Source organism: Balaenoptera borealis (assembly GCF_965194805.1).
Source record: "Balaenoptera borealis genome assembly, chromosome: 7".
Lineage (NCBI taxonomy): Eukaryota > Metazoa > Chordata > Mammalia > Artiodactyla > Balaenopteridae > Balaenoptera > Balaenoptera borealis.
In genome coordinates, this window is record NC_138864.1 from 107,523,657 (window position 1) to 107,539,452 (window position 15,796).

The 15,796-nt window shown below is 39.3% G+C and overlaps 1 protein-coding gene across 5 annotated transcripts in view; it reads right to left on the reverse strand.

The window, feature by feature from the left end:
* The window catches only part of ZC3HC1 (zinc finger C3HC-type containing 1), a 51,135-nt gene extending 39,737 nt beyond the window's left edge, over nucleotides 1-11,398 (reverse strand). For 4 of the 5 annotated variants that reach the window (XR_014246714.1, XR_014246715.1, XR_014246716.1 and 1 more), the window contains exons 1-5: nucleotides 11,209-11,398; nucleotides 9,610-9,721; nucleotides 6,577-6,727; nucleotides 5,937-6,020; nucleotides 123-250 (exon numbers count right to left, since the gene is read on the reverse strand). Coding sequence is in view for 2 of the 5 variants with exons in the window: in XM_082399216.1 (XP_082255342.1) it covers nucleotides 123-250; nucleotides 5,937-6,020; nucleotides 6,577-6,727; nucleotides 9,610-9,721; nucleotides 11,209-11,354 (621 nt within the window). In the remaining 3 variants the exon portion in view is untranslated. The remainder of the gene's footprint in view (nucleotides 1-122; nucleotides 251-5,936; nucleotides 6,021-6,576; nucleotides 6,728-9,609; nucleotides 9,722-11,208) is intronic. The other variant, XM_082399217.1, reaches the window with a different exon arrangement.
* Nucleotides 11,399-15,796: the final 4,398 nt, after the last annotated feature.

The window sequence follows — 15,796 nt, forward strand, 5'->3', positions numbered from 1 at the left end:
GGTCAGTTAAGAGACAAACAAGTAGTTCTCTTCTTAGCTATCTGCAGCCTCTTGTCATTAAAAGAAATGCTTCATGCTGGCGACAACTGAAGGCCACTGTATGCTAGCCAAGAAAAACTCACCATAGTTTTTAAGTCCTCTGGCCTCAGGGAAGGAAGCTGGAAGTCCAAGTGACAAAGGCTTTGAAAACGATCTACAAATTCACTAACAAGAACCGCAGGTTCATCCAATGGCAACATCCCAAATCGATCTGTGGAAAAAGTAAACTGGGAGATTATATTGGTACAAAGTATAAAAAATAAAAAGCATGTATAGAACAACAGGGGAAATGTAAATTGATGATATTCGATGATATTAAGAAATTAACAATAACACCTAGACTTGTGATAATCAATTAAAATAATGTAACTGAAGTGCTAAAAATAGTTCCCAGTGCACAGTAAGTGTTGTGTATCACAGTTACTTCATCATTATCATCATTATTTATCACTTGTTTTTTAGGATTGTTTTAGGTATTGTTTTTAGGTTTAATCTCAATAATGTTTTATTTTCCTTAAGGGCAGAGACAATATCTCACATAATTTACAGATTTCTCATTACTCCTACCAATAGATATTTGCTATTATCAAATAATATTAATTTTCTGATGCTAAAAGATCAGTTATCAGAGTACTGATTTTTATTTCTCAACAACAAAATGATTACAGTATGGTTTTTAATATCATTTGATAGAGCTAAACTTCTAGTACTTTGGGTCTTAAAATGATTACAATTTCTTGAGTCCCAGAATCAAATGCCCTAATATTTAAAATCCTTATCATCTCACTCTAATACTATACTTTGGTTCCTAGAAACCCCATAATGCTATTTTCAAAAAAGAATTAATTTACTTGATGGGGGCAGGGAAATCCTTTCACAGTGTATATGTATATCAGATCATCACATTGCATACTTTAAATATCTTACAATTTTGTCAATTATACTTCAATAAAGCTGGAAAAATAAACAATAAAAGAAAAAGAAACTACTGATTTTTTTGGATAGAGCTGTGATAGTACTTTTGTGATTATGTTTACGTTTTGGCCACACTGTGCAGCATGTGGGATCTTAGTTCCCAGACCAGGGATCAAACCCGTGCCCCCTGCATTGGGAGCATGGAGTCTTAATCACTGGACCACCAGGAAAGTCCCTGAGATTATGTTTAAAAAGCAGAGTCTCAGGAAAGGTTTCTCAGAAGAAGTCAGGTCTAAGCTGAATTGGAAAGACCAACAACAGTGTGTAAAAGTAAAGCCCTAGAGGATAGCACATGTGGGGAATTCTAAATAGTCTCACAGGGTTGGAACACAGTATTCCTGTGGGGAGACTAGTCGGAGAGAAGGTTAAAGTATAGACAGCAGCCAGACCATGATTTTATTAATGTATGTGATGAGAAACTACTGGAAGATTTTTTAAAAGAAAGAAGTGAAAGTGATATTATAGACAATATGCATTAGTTTAGAGCAGAGACTAAGGGGTCAGTCTGGATGCAAAGAAATAAGCTTAGCAGACATTAAGGTGATTTAAAGTAGTAATCCCTCTAAGATACGAGTGGCATAAGGATGGAGAGAAGGAGCATCAATGTTGAATGAAGGAACACTATCAAGCACACCAACATCTGCATAATGGGAGACACAGAAGAAAGACAGGGAAAGGGGCAGAAAGAGTATCTGAAGACATAGTAACTGAAAACTTCCCAAATTTTATGAAAAACAGTAGTCTATACATCTAAAAGCTCAAAATCTGTGTAAGCAGAGAAGGGAAGAGCGAATATGCTAAATAGAATCAGAGTAGGTAGGAAGTGTACCAAGTACAGGAAGGATTGATTAGCACTTGTGATGACACATAACTTGGTAAAAAGGGTGTTCAAGTTATAGTCACACACAACGATCATGTAGAAAGAGGGTTTCACAGGAGGTTCTAAAATGAATAAGCTGGTTTTCCCAAATGGAATGTTAACTAGATAAACACTATCCCTCATCTCCTAGAAGACTAAAATTTTAGATGGCCCTACTTATTATAAAGCTTCAAACATGCTACATGTGACAACATGGATTAATTTAAAAAAAGTTGACTCCCCCTACAAAAGTAGGTTGCAGAATATATACAGAATGATAACATTTATAGAAAATTTTAAAACAAATAAATAGTGCCATATATATTGCTTCTAGATACATGTAAATGTTGTAGACATAGAAACCATGTAAGCAAATCATGGACACCAAATTCAGGACAGTAGTTATTACAGGACAGGGAGGCAGGGAATGAGATTGGGGAAGACTACACAGCTGTATCCGTAATTCTTCCCGATTAACAGAAAGAAAGCAGGGTGGGGTGGTTTTGCAAGGATAGCAAAATGTTAGTATTAGGTGGGGTTGGGTGGTAGATACAGAAATGTTTCTTATATTATTATTATCTACAATTTTTTCTATACTTGAAACACTCCACAATTTTAGAAATTACTCAAAAGGTTAAAAATAAAACAAAGAGACACTTTCTGTATTCAAGGGCAACAAAATATTCCTTAAGAGTTTATCAAATTATTTAAAGTTGGGACTTCCCTGGTGGCGCAGTATAAGAATCCGCCTGCCAATGCAGGGGACACGGGTTCGATCCCTGGTCTGGGAAGATCCCACATGCCGCGGAGCAACTAAGCCCATGTGCCACAACTACTGAGCCTGCACTTTAGAGCCCGTGAGCCACAACTACTGAGCCCTCGTGCCACAACTCCTGAAGCCCGCGTGCCTAGATCCCGTGCTCTGCAACAAGACAAGACACCACGATGAGAAGCCTGCGCACCACAACAAAGAGTAGCCTCCGCTCGCCGCAACTAGAGAACGCCTGCGCACAGCAATGAAGACCAAACGCAGCCAAAAATAAACAAATAAATTAAAAAAAAATTATTTAAAGTTGTTGCAAGCAACCAAATAGGTCAAAAAACGTCATTAATTTTAAAAGATGGATCATTTTACTAGAAAAGTCAGGTAATAAAAAACTGAAATCAATGAGAAAGGTGTGGACTTTAAAAAAGTGAGGTTTAATAATAAAAAGGAAACATGTCCTGATGACCAGTGGCTTTGGTTTAACAAAACTTGGGAGAAGAAACCAGGTCCCAACACCTATCTGATCATCTTCTAATTCAGGATTTGGTCTGATTGTTACAACCCTAAGAAAGTACCAGTAAAAACCTATGAAGGGAAAAGAGTGAACAGAGAAGAAATTAATCCCATCATGAAAATGTCTTCACATAAGTTTAAATATGTGTTTTACAATTAATGTAGGTGTATATTTTGTCTACTTTAAAGTATATGATATACTCAAAATAATCAGTCCTAATAAATTAGTAACTGTAATTTAAAATGTTTACAGGGATTTAATTTAGTTTGTAATTATTGGTAAATGTTAGAAGAAAATTACCTTCACAATTTTATTAGATATGCTTAATAAATGCAAGCATTAAAGTATAAATAGTTGAGGTGTTCCTTTCTCCACACAAAAGTCTCTTGAATGTTAAAAAACCAAATCAAGGGATGATATAATTGGAAGGTCATATCTGAGATGTATTTAGGAGGCAGAATGGGTAGGACCAGCTGGTGATGATAAGGAGGGGCATCTAAGGTGACTTTCAGGTTTTTGGGTAGCATAACTGGAGGGGGAGGTAAGTAACATCTACCAAGATGGAGACAACGTAAGAAGTGAATAAAGTTTTAAGCATAAGATGAAGAAATCAGTTTTGTATATTTTGAGTTCTAGGTACCAGTAAGATTTTAAGTGGAAATGTTTAGAAGGTAGTTGAAAATATGAGTCAAGTTCAAAAGAGAGATCTGAATAGAAGTCAGAAGTCTTCAAGTAGGTGGTAGCTTAAGTCACAAATGGGACCAAGAAAGTAGAGTGTATTGTACAACATGGGAAATACAGCCAATATTTTGTAATAACTGTAAATGGAAAGTAACCTTTAAAAATTGTACAAAAAAATTAAAATGCAAAAAAAGAAAAAGAGAAAGAAAGAAAGAAGAGTGCATGGTAGCAAGAGTTCGCAACCACCAACATAGGCCTTAGCAGACAGAGAATCTATCTCTGCCCTGGGTGTACTGGACAGAGAAGATTCAAATACGCATAGGATTGAGTTTTGTTATACAACACAGTGAAACAGCTAGGCCAACAGCAGGAAATCCTTGTTATACAGTCATTTTCACTTTAAAAATTCTATTTCTTAATAATTCCTTTTCTATCACCTCTTCATATATCAGTAGATGGCACTCTACAGTCACTTTCCAACTATTTTTTCCTCTTAGTGGTCACTCATGGAATATTCCTGGGCATCAGTGACCCTGGAATTAGCCTGAGCTGTCCTACTGAAATAAAAAACATACCTACATGGCGCTGATTTCTGGTCAAGCATGAAATATATGGATTAATAGTGCTGCATTGTAACCATGGGTCCAAAGAGTTTTGCCCCTGGTCTTGGTGAGCCCCCTGGCGGGCTCGGCTGTTGAGGTTGGTTACTCAGCAGGAATATGCCAACACGACCAGCAAAATAAAAGTAAATCCCACTTGAGACTACATCTTGGGCTCCCTTGTTCTGAAGCATTTTGTGCACACATCAGTGGTTTCTGATTCAAGAGAGAGTGCGTACTGCCACAGCCCTTATACGAGGACAAGAGTAACCTGCACCTGGCCTCTCCAGACCCCTTACCATGGGGCAGTCTTTGGCTGTGATGATATCCTTACTTCAATGCTACTGATATATTGTGCTGTTTTACTGTAATAAACTGTAGATTTGTAATCACTCTCATGTGGGGTCCTGTGAGTCTTCTTTAGCAACTGAACCATATTTAACTGCCACCATTAGTGCCATTAGTGTACCAGGAAGCCTGGGTAGAACATGGGGCTGTTTGCTCTGGTGGGAAAAGCAGAGAGTCTGAAATCAGATAAAACCATGGTCATGGCTCCTCACTAGCTGGTTTTAAGACTTCTGATTCTTGGGACTTCCCTGGTGGCACAGTGGTTAAGAATCCGCCAGTCAATGCAGGGGACACAGGTTCCAGCCCTGGTCTGGGAAGATCCCACATGCCATGGAGCAACTAAGCCTGTGCACCACAGCTACTGAGCCTGTGCTCTAGAACCTGCGAGCCACAACTACTGAGCCTGCGCGCCTAGAGCCCGTGCTCCACAACAAGAGAAGCCACCGCAGTGAGAAGACTGTGCACCACAACGCAGAGTGGCCCCCGCTTGCCACAACTAGAGAAAGCCCATGCACAGCAACAAAGACCCAATGCAGCCATAAATAAATAAATAAATAAATAAGTAAATAAAATAGTAAAAAAAAAAAGATCTCTGATTCTCAGTTTCCTCACCTAAAAATCAGGTTGATATCTACCTCCCAGGGCTCCTGAGAGGATTAAACAGGATAATGTATGCACGATTAAACCTTTGGCATGTCAAATGCACTTAATAAATAACACAATAAGTGAATGAATATTAGTTCTCTTGTAAAGCGCAAATAGACAGGAGGAAAAAGAAACTTCAAAGGCTAGATTTTTGCAAAAAAAAGAAAATATGAGAAACGCAATGACTGGGGGTGGGGATGAACTGGGAGATTGGGATTGACATATATACACTAATATGTATAAAATAGATAACTAATGAGAACCTGCTGTATAGCACAGGGAACTCTACCCAATGCTCTGTGGTGACCTAAATGGGAAGGAAATCCAAAAGAGGGGATATATGTATACATATAGCTGATTCACTTCGCTGTACAGCAGAAACTAACACAACATTGTAAAGCAACTATACCCCAATTAAAGACAAATAAACAAACAAGCAAAAAAACAAAACAAAAAAACCCCGCACTGACCAAGAAGAGATGGTAAATGGGAAATTTTGTAAATAAGTACCTGGAGAGGGGCTGTCTGGCCAGAAACAGAACTTCTCATGGGCAGTACACAAGGCTTTCTTCAGCTCAGCACATCGTTCCTTATCTGAAACCCACATAGGTAACAATGCCTTAAAAACAATGCCTTATATAGATTCAAAATCCAATGGCCAAAAGCCTTTAAGAGTATAGATACAACTAAGAATTAAAATAACTCAGAAAAATTTTAAAGATATGAAATATTAGCAACTGAATAATCTTAATATTTTTCACAAAACAAGTTCTAAATCAAGATTCTAAAAGCAATAACAAAGGAGATATCATGTATCTTATAAGGCAGGCATTCCAAAGTGTGAGCCTTCATAAAAGTCCTGTGTCTCTTAGCCTAAGTATAAATTTCGGAACTATAAAATAAACATACTGCTGTTAGTTTCCCAGAATACACAAAGTCAGGTTCACTCTAAAGTAGCTGAGCTTTAAAAAAAAAAAAAAAAAAAAGTAATGACTAAAGCTAGTAATTAGGGAAGACAATCACAAATTCACCTTGTTATATACAGAAGTACACATTCTTTGATCAAACACAAGTGACTGGTCGTTTCAGAAAAACTAGTATAGATATCTTTTGAATATGGAGAAAAATGTAATTTGTACTTTATACTTACATCTGTCAAAATCAAAAGCTGGTTGTAAAGTGGCACAGAGAAAAGCTTGACAGCTGGAGCACTTCAGCATATCACATTCAACTGTGACCCAGCCATATTTTGCACAGACCAGTGGAGACAGCTCAGGGGGCTTACCTGCCCATTTCAAAGAGTATTCACATTAAGAAAAACAACATGCACGTGCATTAAAATGAACAAGTCAGAAATGAAAACTTTAAGTCAATCTATATAGGAATAAACACATTAAGAGGAAAAGCAACAGGAAGCCGTATGTATTTTATATGTTTAAAATGTTTATTTTATTATTGGTTGTGGGGTACAGTAGAAAAACCATTCACTTTTGCTTAGTATGAAATACCAGGGATTTGAAAACACTAGTGAAAGCACTGGGATTTGCCTAAGCAGTAAGGGATGGTGAAGGTCAAACAAGCTGAAATATTTTATCACTCATCTCTGCTCTCCTATTGTATCACATCCACTTTTGCCTTCTGAAGAATAAAGTCAGTAAAATTGATAATATTCATTATTCCTCCCTGCCCCAAATTTGACTGTTATATACTAATGTGTGTGTGGTATGTGAGTTTTAAGTGAGCTGAGAGCATCAAGAGCATCTGTAAGTATGTGCATGGGAAATATGTCCTAAAATATTTATTGATCTTTAATATTCAACACTCAGCTTTTTCTATTTTACCTATAGAGCTCTTGTTTTACAGAGCACAGGAAAAAAAAAAAAGGATAAAACATAAAAGATGCAGGAAAGTTCTATATTTTTACAAGGGATATAGGAACTTGAAAACATTCTAATAGCAGCAAAAGGAGGACTGAAGGCTAGAAACAGAATCTAGATATAAATGTTAAAGGAGTTTGGATTATGTAGAATAAAAGTAATAGAATCACTTAACTAGCTTAAGTTAAATAAATAATTATCATATCAAAGTGGCAATCAATTTATATCCAATGGGAACAAAAAAATAACAAAAGAAAATGATTTTAAATGCTTTATCAATATCAGGAATTAATCCAAGGAACAGCAGTAGAAGCATGGTTAAAATACTTTCCCCTTCCTGAACAATTTAGTCCTAAAGCCACCAGGTGGTGAGCAAGGCGGAGGACTAAGCCAGGAGGGTAGGGGAGGCAGCTCATCGCATGGTGTCAAAAGTCAAGTCGGGTAAAGAGGGAGTCCATACAGAGGGGGACCCTACCTTGGGGTGCTGTAGCCAAGTGGGGTATAAAGAGCATCTACATGGGGCTCCCACTCACCAAATCAGGGGCAACTGGAATCTCAAAATATATAATAGTAATGGATTATAACCCATTGAATAAAAAAGGAAATCATGAGCCCATGCTGCTACAATAAGTTACATAAAGTTTGATGAGGAATGTGGTATTTACATGGTTTCAAAGCACATCCCCACAAAACAGTTTAATTACAAAGGAGGAAAAAGCTACTTTACAATGGAAAACACCAACAGACACTCCCTTAATCAACTGATCAAAATGATGATAGCTGGTAAAGGGACAGATCAAAATCATGTGCCACCTGACAGGATGCAATGAGAACACAGCATTACTTCTGTGATATTCCTACATAACCTGAATCTAATCATAATGAAACATCAGACAAATGCAAGTTGAGATACACTCTATAAAATACTGGCCTATAAGCTTCAAAAGTATCAAGGTCATGAAATTCAAGGAAAAACTGAGGATTCTCAGCTGGATCCTTTCGCTATAAAGAACATTATTACTACAATTGATGGAATGATTATGATGTAAGGGTTATATGGTAGTAATTTATTATGTGAATTTCCCAGTTTTGATGGTTTCATTGTGGTTATGTAAGAGAAAGTCCTTGTTTGTGGGAAATATTTGGGGGTAATGAGGTGTCACTTTGACAACTTACTTTCAAGTACACACAAGGAAGTTCTTTGTAACCTGTGCAACCTTTCTATGAGTCTGTAATTGCTTTAAATTAAAAACACTCTAGCAAAGAGAAAATGGCAAAAGTGATGTGATGTCAGTTGAGATCTAGCTTCTATCTTGCTCTCTCTTGCTTGCTCACTCTGACTGAAGCCCGCTGCCATGTTGTGAATTATCCCTGTGGAGAGCCCACGGAGCTCCAGCCAAAAGCGAGTATAGAACTGAAACCCTCAATCCAGCCATGAGGGAATTAATCCTGCCAACAAGCACGTGAGTGAGCTTGGAAGTGGATCCTTTCCTAGTCTAGCCCTGAGATGACTGCAGCCCTGGCCAACACCTTGATTACAGTCTGAGAGAGATCCTGAACCAAAGGACTCAGCTAAGCTGTGCCTAGATTCCTGATCCACAGAAATTGTGAGATAATAAGTGCTTGTCGTTTTAAGCCACTAAGTTTTAGGGTAAATTGTTGTGCAACCATAGATAATTTACAAAGGAAAATCTTGAAAGAGATAGGAAATGTAGTATAATGTTAAAAAACATTAGGTTTGGTGCTAAAAGCCTTACAACCAGGGGACCCCCAACCCAACCCCCAGGCCTCGGCCTGTTAGGAACCGGGCCGCACAGCAGGAGGTGAGTGGCGGAAGAGCAAGTGAAGCTTCATCTTGCTCAAATTACCGCCTGAACCCCCCCCGCCCCATCACCCACCCCTGTCTGTGGAAAAACTGGCTTCCACGAAACAGGTCCCTGGTGCCAAAAAGGTTGGGGACCGCTGCCTTACACTGTAATTCCAGCTCTGCCATTTGCTAGCAAGTTGACCCTGGGTAAGTCACATAACCAACTTGAAACTGATAATATACATGGAAATACTATATACAAATGTTAGTTATTATTCCTTCTTCTCTCAGGCTCTTAGTTTTTTCTTCTGTAAAAAAGAAAGGTTAGATCTCAAATATCCCTTTGAGGGATGACATTTTATGATGCTAATTTTCCTAAGAAATTTCTTACCAAGTTTAATTCTAAAAATTAAAAACATCAGAGTAAGTGGTGTTACTCCTAGAAGAATAATTCCAGAAGCAGGCAGAAAGTGCAACTCAGTCGAACCAAAAAGGATATAGAAAAGGTTTCCACTCTGCTAAAGAAGGCTTCTTTGCTTGTAGATTCCAATGGAGGTTCTTCTGCTTGGGGTGATCCATTAACTGACTGGAATGTGGCAGATGTGTCCTTCCTAAAATAAAGTGGCAGAACTATTGGTAATCCTTTCAAGGCATCACTTTGCCTAAACGTTTTTTATCTAGCTTCTCTGCACATTGTATCATCAATCACGCCACTCTGGATTTTAATCTTTCTAAATATCATTTCAGTCAGGTAATTTTTCTGTTTAACATTGTCAATAGTTTCACAGTACTTACTAAGCAGAATCCAAATTCTTCAGACTGGCATTCAAATCTCTACAGTTTGGCCATAACTAAATTTCAAGCAATTTCTACCTTGACCATGCTCCACTAATCCTATACTGGCAAACTATGCTACCTCACTCACTGCTCTCCAACAGTATTTTGCATAATTTTCGTAAACACAAAATAAGACTCAAGGCTTCTGTGCATTATCCAATTTGAACCACCTTAGAAATTTAACTATTTTAACAGCAGAAAATGACAATTTTGATATTTCTACCTGGATTGATCCTTGATATGCACTTCTTCCCCAAAGGAACTAATTTGAAATTTTAAATCAAAGTAAAGAATTTTAGCTATTTCATGAAAAAATTCAAGGAGAAAAAAACCAGCAAAACAATTCTTTTATATTCAGTGAAAGGCATTTCAACAGCACCTGGGAAGTGTAGACGCAGGAACTGCTGAAGACAAAAGTAATTTTAATGAAAGTAAGATTACACCAACTATTATAACTCAAAATAAAGGAATTTATTCTAAGAATCCTTCTGAGAGTGACAGAGAGCCTCAGGGAGGTGTGGATCTTGGAAAAAATTCAGAGCTTCCATAAACTTGGATAGAAAAAAATGACATTTACTTTGGTAACCTCTCACTGAAATGTAGCATTTCCTTCCATTATGAATGAAGATAATTTAAAAACCCACAGTAGCATCAGCAGTACCTGTAAATTTGTCATCAATGGAAATCACAGGTATTTTGTCACCACATTATGGTTGTTGCACATGTTTTGAAATACCGTTTATGCTCTCGCTACTTCAAAATTATGGTAGATAACAGACCTATTACTAGATATTATTTAACTCTTAAGTAATGAAGCGTTTTACCGCATCACTTTTTTTCTTTTACTTCTTGATAACTGCATTCCAACGTAATTGGTATCCTTTATAATCCTATGCAATTTACTTTATGCATTTAAAAATATAATTCTGAGAAGGTGTTCATAAACTTTACCAGGCTGCCAAAGGTGTCTAGGACTTAAAAAGGTTAAGAAGTCTAAGAGAAATCAGGTGCGCACATTCAGTTAGCGGTCCTGTCTTTTTCCTTCCTCCCCAAACCTGTCTTAAGGCAAAATTGCGCCCAGTGCCTCCCGAGTAGAAGACTAAAGCCGACTAAGCGAAGGAACCCGAGTCTCTTCAATATCCCGAGTCGCACCCATTCCCACCGCCCGAGTTACAGACCCAGGGTATCCTACCCTGGCCTGAGTCCCCCAAACCCTCTCCAAACTGCCGTCGCCAGACCCAGGGTGGACTCGCGGACTCACGCTTCGGCGCCTCCCTCTTCCGGGGCAATCCCCTCATCTATCAGCTGCCGGACTTTCTGGGGAGTCCCTTCTGGGGAGCGAACAACCGCACTACAATTCTTTTCGACCCCCGCAGCAAACGTTAGCCCCTCACTGGGCGCCGCCATCTTGGTCCGTTTCCGAGTTGCTTCCCCGCGCGTGTGAAGGCTCAGGAACTTCCGTTCTGAGCGGTTAGGATCCTCTTTTGGCTTCCCACGCGTTGGCCCAAGCAACCTGCCGGGTCTCACCGCCGGGCCCAGCCTTTCCTGGCCATTTTAGAACGAGGTAGGGACTTCCCTGGCGGTCCGGTGATTAAGACTACGCGCTTCCATTGCAGGGGGTGTGGGTTCCATCCCCTGGTCGGGGAGCTTAGATCCCGCATTCCCTGCGGCGTGGCCCAAACAAAAAAACCGAGGTAGACCCTCGCGGGAGGGCTCTGGTTAAACGCCAAGAGTAGTCGTTTCCTTTATGTACGAGCATACTTGGGTTGATAAGAGGTTTTTAGAGCGCTGTCTCTCCGAGTTCAGCAGGGCTGAGGGGCCCAATTTAGTCTTAAGGTAATTAACTGATAAGACTCTCCTAAGTTTATCTTTTTACATGTGAGGGAATGGCGACCGTCACTTAAGAGTAAATAATTTAGAATCCTTAGAAACCGTGTTACGGGTGGGTTTAGAAGTCTGGCGTTTGCCGTTATCGAACACTTCTTCCCTGCTTTGTCCAAAAATTATTTATTGAGGGTGTCTTACTGACGCTGTCCTCGGCGCTGGCAATGACAGCAGTGAATAAAGGAGACGTAATTTTTAGTGGAGTTAGACATTAAAAAAATACGTTTTCCTGAACTTTTGAAATTACAAGTGCTCCAAAGAAATCCCAAGGGTTAGGGTTAGGGTAAAGGAGGACCTAATTCAGTCTACAGATTCTCCTGAGAGCATCAGTGCTGGAGTTAAAATGGATGAGATTGTGGGAAAGAGATCTACACAGACTCTTCCAGCATCCCAAACTGGAAGGAGTTTGCCTCATATAATAAACAGAAAAAGGAGACTGATGTGACTGAGCAATGGGCAAAGATAAAAGTGGGACCACCCCACCCCCCTGCCAGCTCACTCTCTGTGGGCTCCTAACTCCAGTAGTTTCCCCCCCCCCCACCAGGACTTTCAACCTATTGATCTCAGCTTTTACATTGTTCCGAACAACACCACCTTGTTTCTTCTCTCCTTAGCCAGCTTCAGTTAGTTGCCAATCATTATCATCATTCCTTTGCAAAATTTGAATATGGACAGATAATTAGTTAATATTAAAGACTTATTTAGTTTTGTTATATGTGATAATGGCACTGTGATTATGGTTTTTAAAAGTCCTTACTGAGAATTCCCTGGTGGTCCATGGGTTAGGACTCAGTGCTCTCACTGCTGAGGACCCAGGTTCCATCCCTGGTCGTGTAACTAAGATCCCACAAGCCTCGCGTTGTGGCCAAAAAAAATCCTTACTTATAAGAGATACGTCTTGAGGTGTTTATGGGTGAACTAGTATGATGTCTGGGATTTGCTTTGAAGTTCTGGAGGAAAAGAAAATGTGAGGAAAATAGATGAAAAAAAAATTTTTTTTAATGTTTATTTACTTACTTATTTGGCTGCTCCAGGTCTTAGTTGCAGCACTCGGGATCTTTAGTTGTGGCATGCATGCAGGATCTAGTTCCCTGAACCGGGATCCAACCTGTGCCCCCTGCATTGGGAAAGTGGAGTCTTAACCATTGGACCACAGGGGAAATCCCATGATGAAAAATGTTTTTAATTGTTGGGTTTGGGTGATAGACTCATGGGGGTTCATTATATTATTCTTTCTATTATTGAGTATTTTTGACAATGTCATAATAAAAAAGCAAAATATATAACTGAAAATAATACATTCTCTAGAATGTACTCTCAATTTCTTTGGACCTTTCTTGCTTTGTAGTACTTGTTTGGCAAAACCTCAATCACAGTAGAGTTCAGCGTTCCACCACTCTGCTCCTGCACCCTGTCAGCTGAATACGGTTAAAGAAAAATGCATGGCATGCTGACTTGTCTCTCTTTATTGTCGACCTCAAGTGGGCCCTTAATTCTGCCCAGTAATCATACTACATTTCCCTAGTGTACCTCCTCTCCTACTTTCATAGATGACTTTCATATTTCTCTCCTCAAATCTTCAGTGTCTCTTCGAATCCATCCTCCCTGTCTGCTGATGTCCTTGTTTCCTATTTCACTTAAAAAATTTAAGCAATCAGAAGAAAACTTCCACAAATTACCACCACCGCATCTACCCACTAGCATGTGGAATACTGAGAATTTTTTAAGTTCCCACATTCCCATGGTAGTAGCCAGAAATCAGAGCCAGTTTTAAGTTCAGTCTATTGATAACTCACCCCAGTGAACATGCTTTTGCAAGCCCAAAGACAACCCATTGATTCTGAAAATCAGCCAATCACAGACTCACTTCAGTACACACACCTCCAAGTGCCAACCAATCAACAATATTCTCACGCAAGTTATCACTTCTGCAGAGAATGTCAACACACTTAGACCTCTGAAAGGTCACCAATCCCTGAACTCCCCACTTTCTGTAAATCCAATATAAGATTAGCAGTTTGGTCTTCTCTAAACCTGTGCCTGACAAGCATGACCCTCACTGCCTATAGTAAGCAATAAATGCAGCTTTGTCTTTTCATTTCATATACTGAGTGGTTGTCTTATCCTCTGATAGTACTTTACCTTTCCTCCTGTTAATATAGATCAGTGGCTCTCAAATGGGTGCAGTTTTGCCTCCCAGGGGACATTTGGCAATTTCTAGAGACATTTTTGGTTATTACAGATGGGGTGATGGTAGACGCTGGTGTTGCTGCTAAACATCTTACAGTGCACAGGACAGCCCCTCACAACAAAGAATTAGCTCACCCAAAAATGTCAGACGTGTAGAGATTGAGAAAACTTGCTGTAGTCTGTGCTCCTACATAAGGCCAACCTTGTACACTTGGCCTAGTCCCCGCTTGCCTACTCAAGGACATTGCCCAGTGATTCTCCCCTCTACTGAACATTCACGTCGGCATTAAGATATTATTTCTCCCGTCTTCAAAATGAGACAAAACAAAAACCTTCTCTGATTGCAGTTCCTCGTCCAGATACCACTCCATTGTTCTGCTCTTCTTTACAGCAAAACTCCTTGAAAAAGATTACCTATTCTCACTGATTCCAATATCTTCCATTCTCCCCCTCATTCCCTCTGCTTCAGCTACACTGGCCTCCTTACTAGGCCTTGAATTTGACAGATGTAGTCCTGCCTTGAGACATTTGCACTCCCTGTTGCCTCTGCCTGGAAGGCTCTTCCAGACACCCACGTGACTTTCTCCCTTACCTCCTTCAATTCTTTGTGACTTCTTTATTCATATGTCACCTTCTCAGTGAGACCTACCCACATCACTCTATAGAAACTTGCAACTCCTCCCCACCCCACACAGACACCTGGAATTCCTCTCTTCCACTTACCCTGCTCTGTTCTTCTCTATAGTGCTTATCTTCTTACAGCATATGTAATTTTCTTATTATGTTTACTTCTGTCTCTCCCCATCCCCACTAGAGTATAATCTTTATAATTTTCAGAAGAGTAGGAGTTTTTGTGGGTTTTTGTTGTTGTTGTTCATTGCTGTATTCCCATTGTTTACAACAGTGCCTGGACCAGAGTAGATACTCAATTAAGAATTGTTAAATAAATGTATGTTAACCTTCTAAAGGATTTAGACTTTATCCTAAAAGCCAAATGTAGCCATTGAAAGACTTTAAGCAACACAGTAGCATGCACAGTTGTGCATTTTGGGAAAAATCACTCTGAAGACTAGGTGATGAATGGATTGGAGCCAAGAGAGGATACAGAATGACCATTAGGGTGTTGCTAAAGAAACCCCAGCAAAAGATGATGATGGGCAAAGATAGCTGCAAGTGGGCAGATTCAAGATACATTTTGGAGCTAGAAACAATAGGATGTGGTGATGGGTTATACATAGCAGGTGAGGAAATAGATTTCAAGGAGGACTCCAAGCTTTTGGCCTGAACAACTATGTATGTATATATATACATATGTGTATATATATATACACACACACACACACATATATATACACACACATAGATGTTTACATATTTACATACATGTGTATTTCCACACATACATATATATGTATATTTGTGTGCATGTTTGTGTATGGCAGACATTTTGTCTTTTTTCTATAATTTCCCAGTGCCTGGACATAATAGGTGCTCAGAAAATGCCAATTTTAAGTCATGAGTCAATAAATACTTTTGAAACTTACAATTGTCAAAGAGTCACTTGGCAAATGTGATGTGGAAGAAAGAGTTTTAGAATCAGAGATGGCCCCTCTTCCCACTTCCATCACTCACCTTGTGACCTTGTGTTCGAGGGACCTCTGGTTATGAGATTAAATGGGATAACGTCTATGAAAGTGGTTGGCACATAGCAGTAGGTTCTTGGTAAGTGCTAGTTTTCTTCCCAAGCATTTTAGTATAAGTGGTGGAGGCAGTGA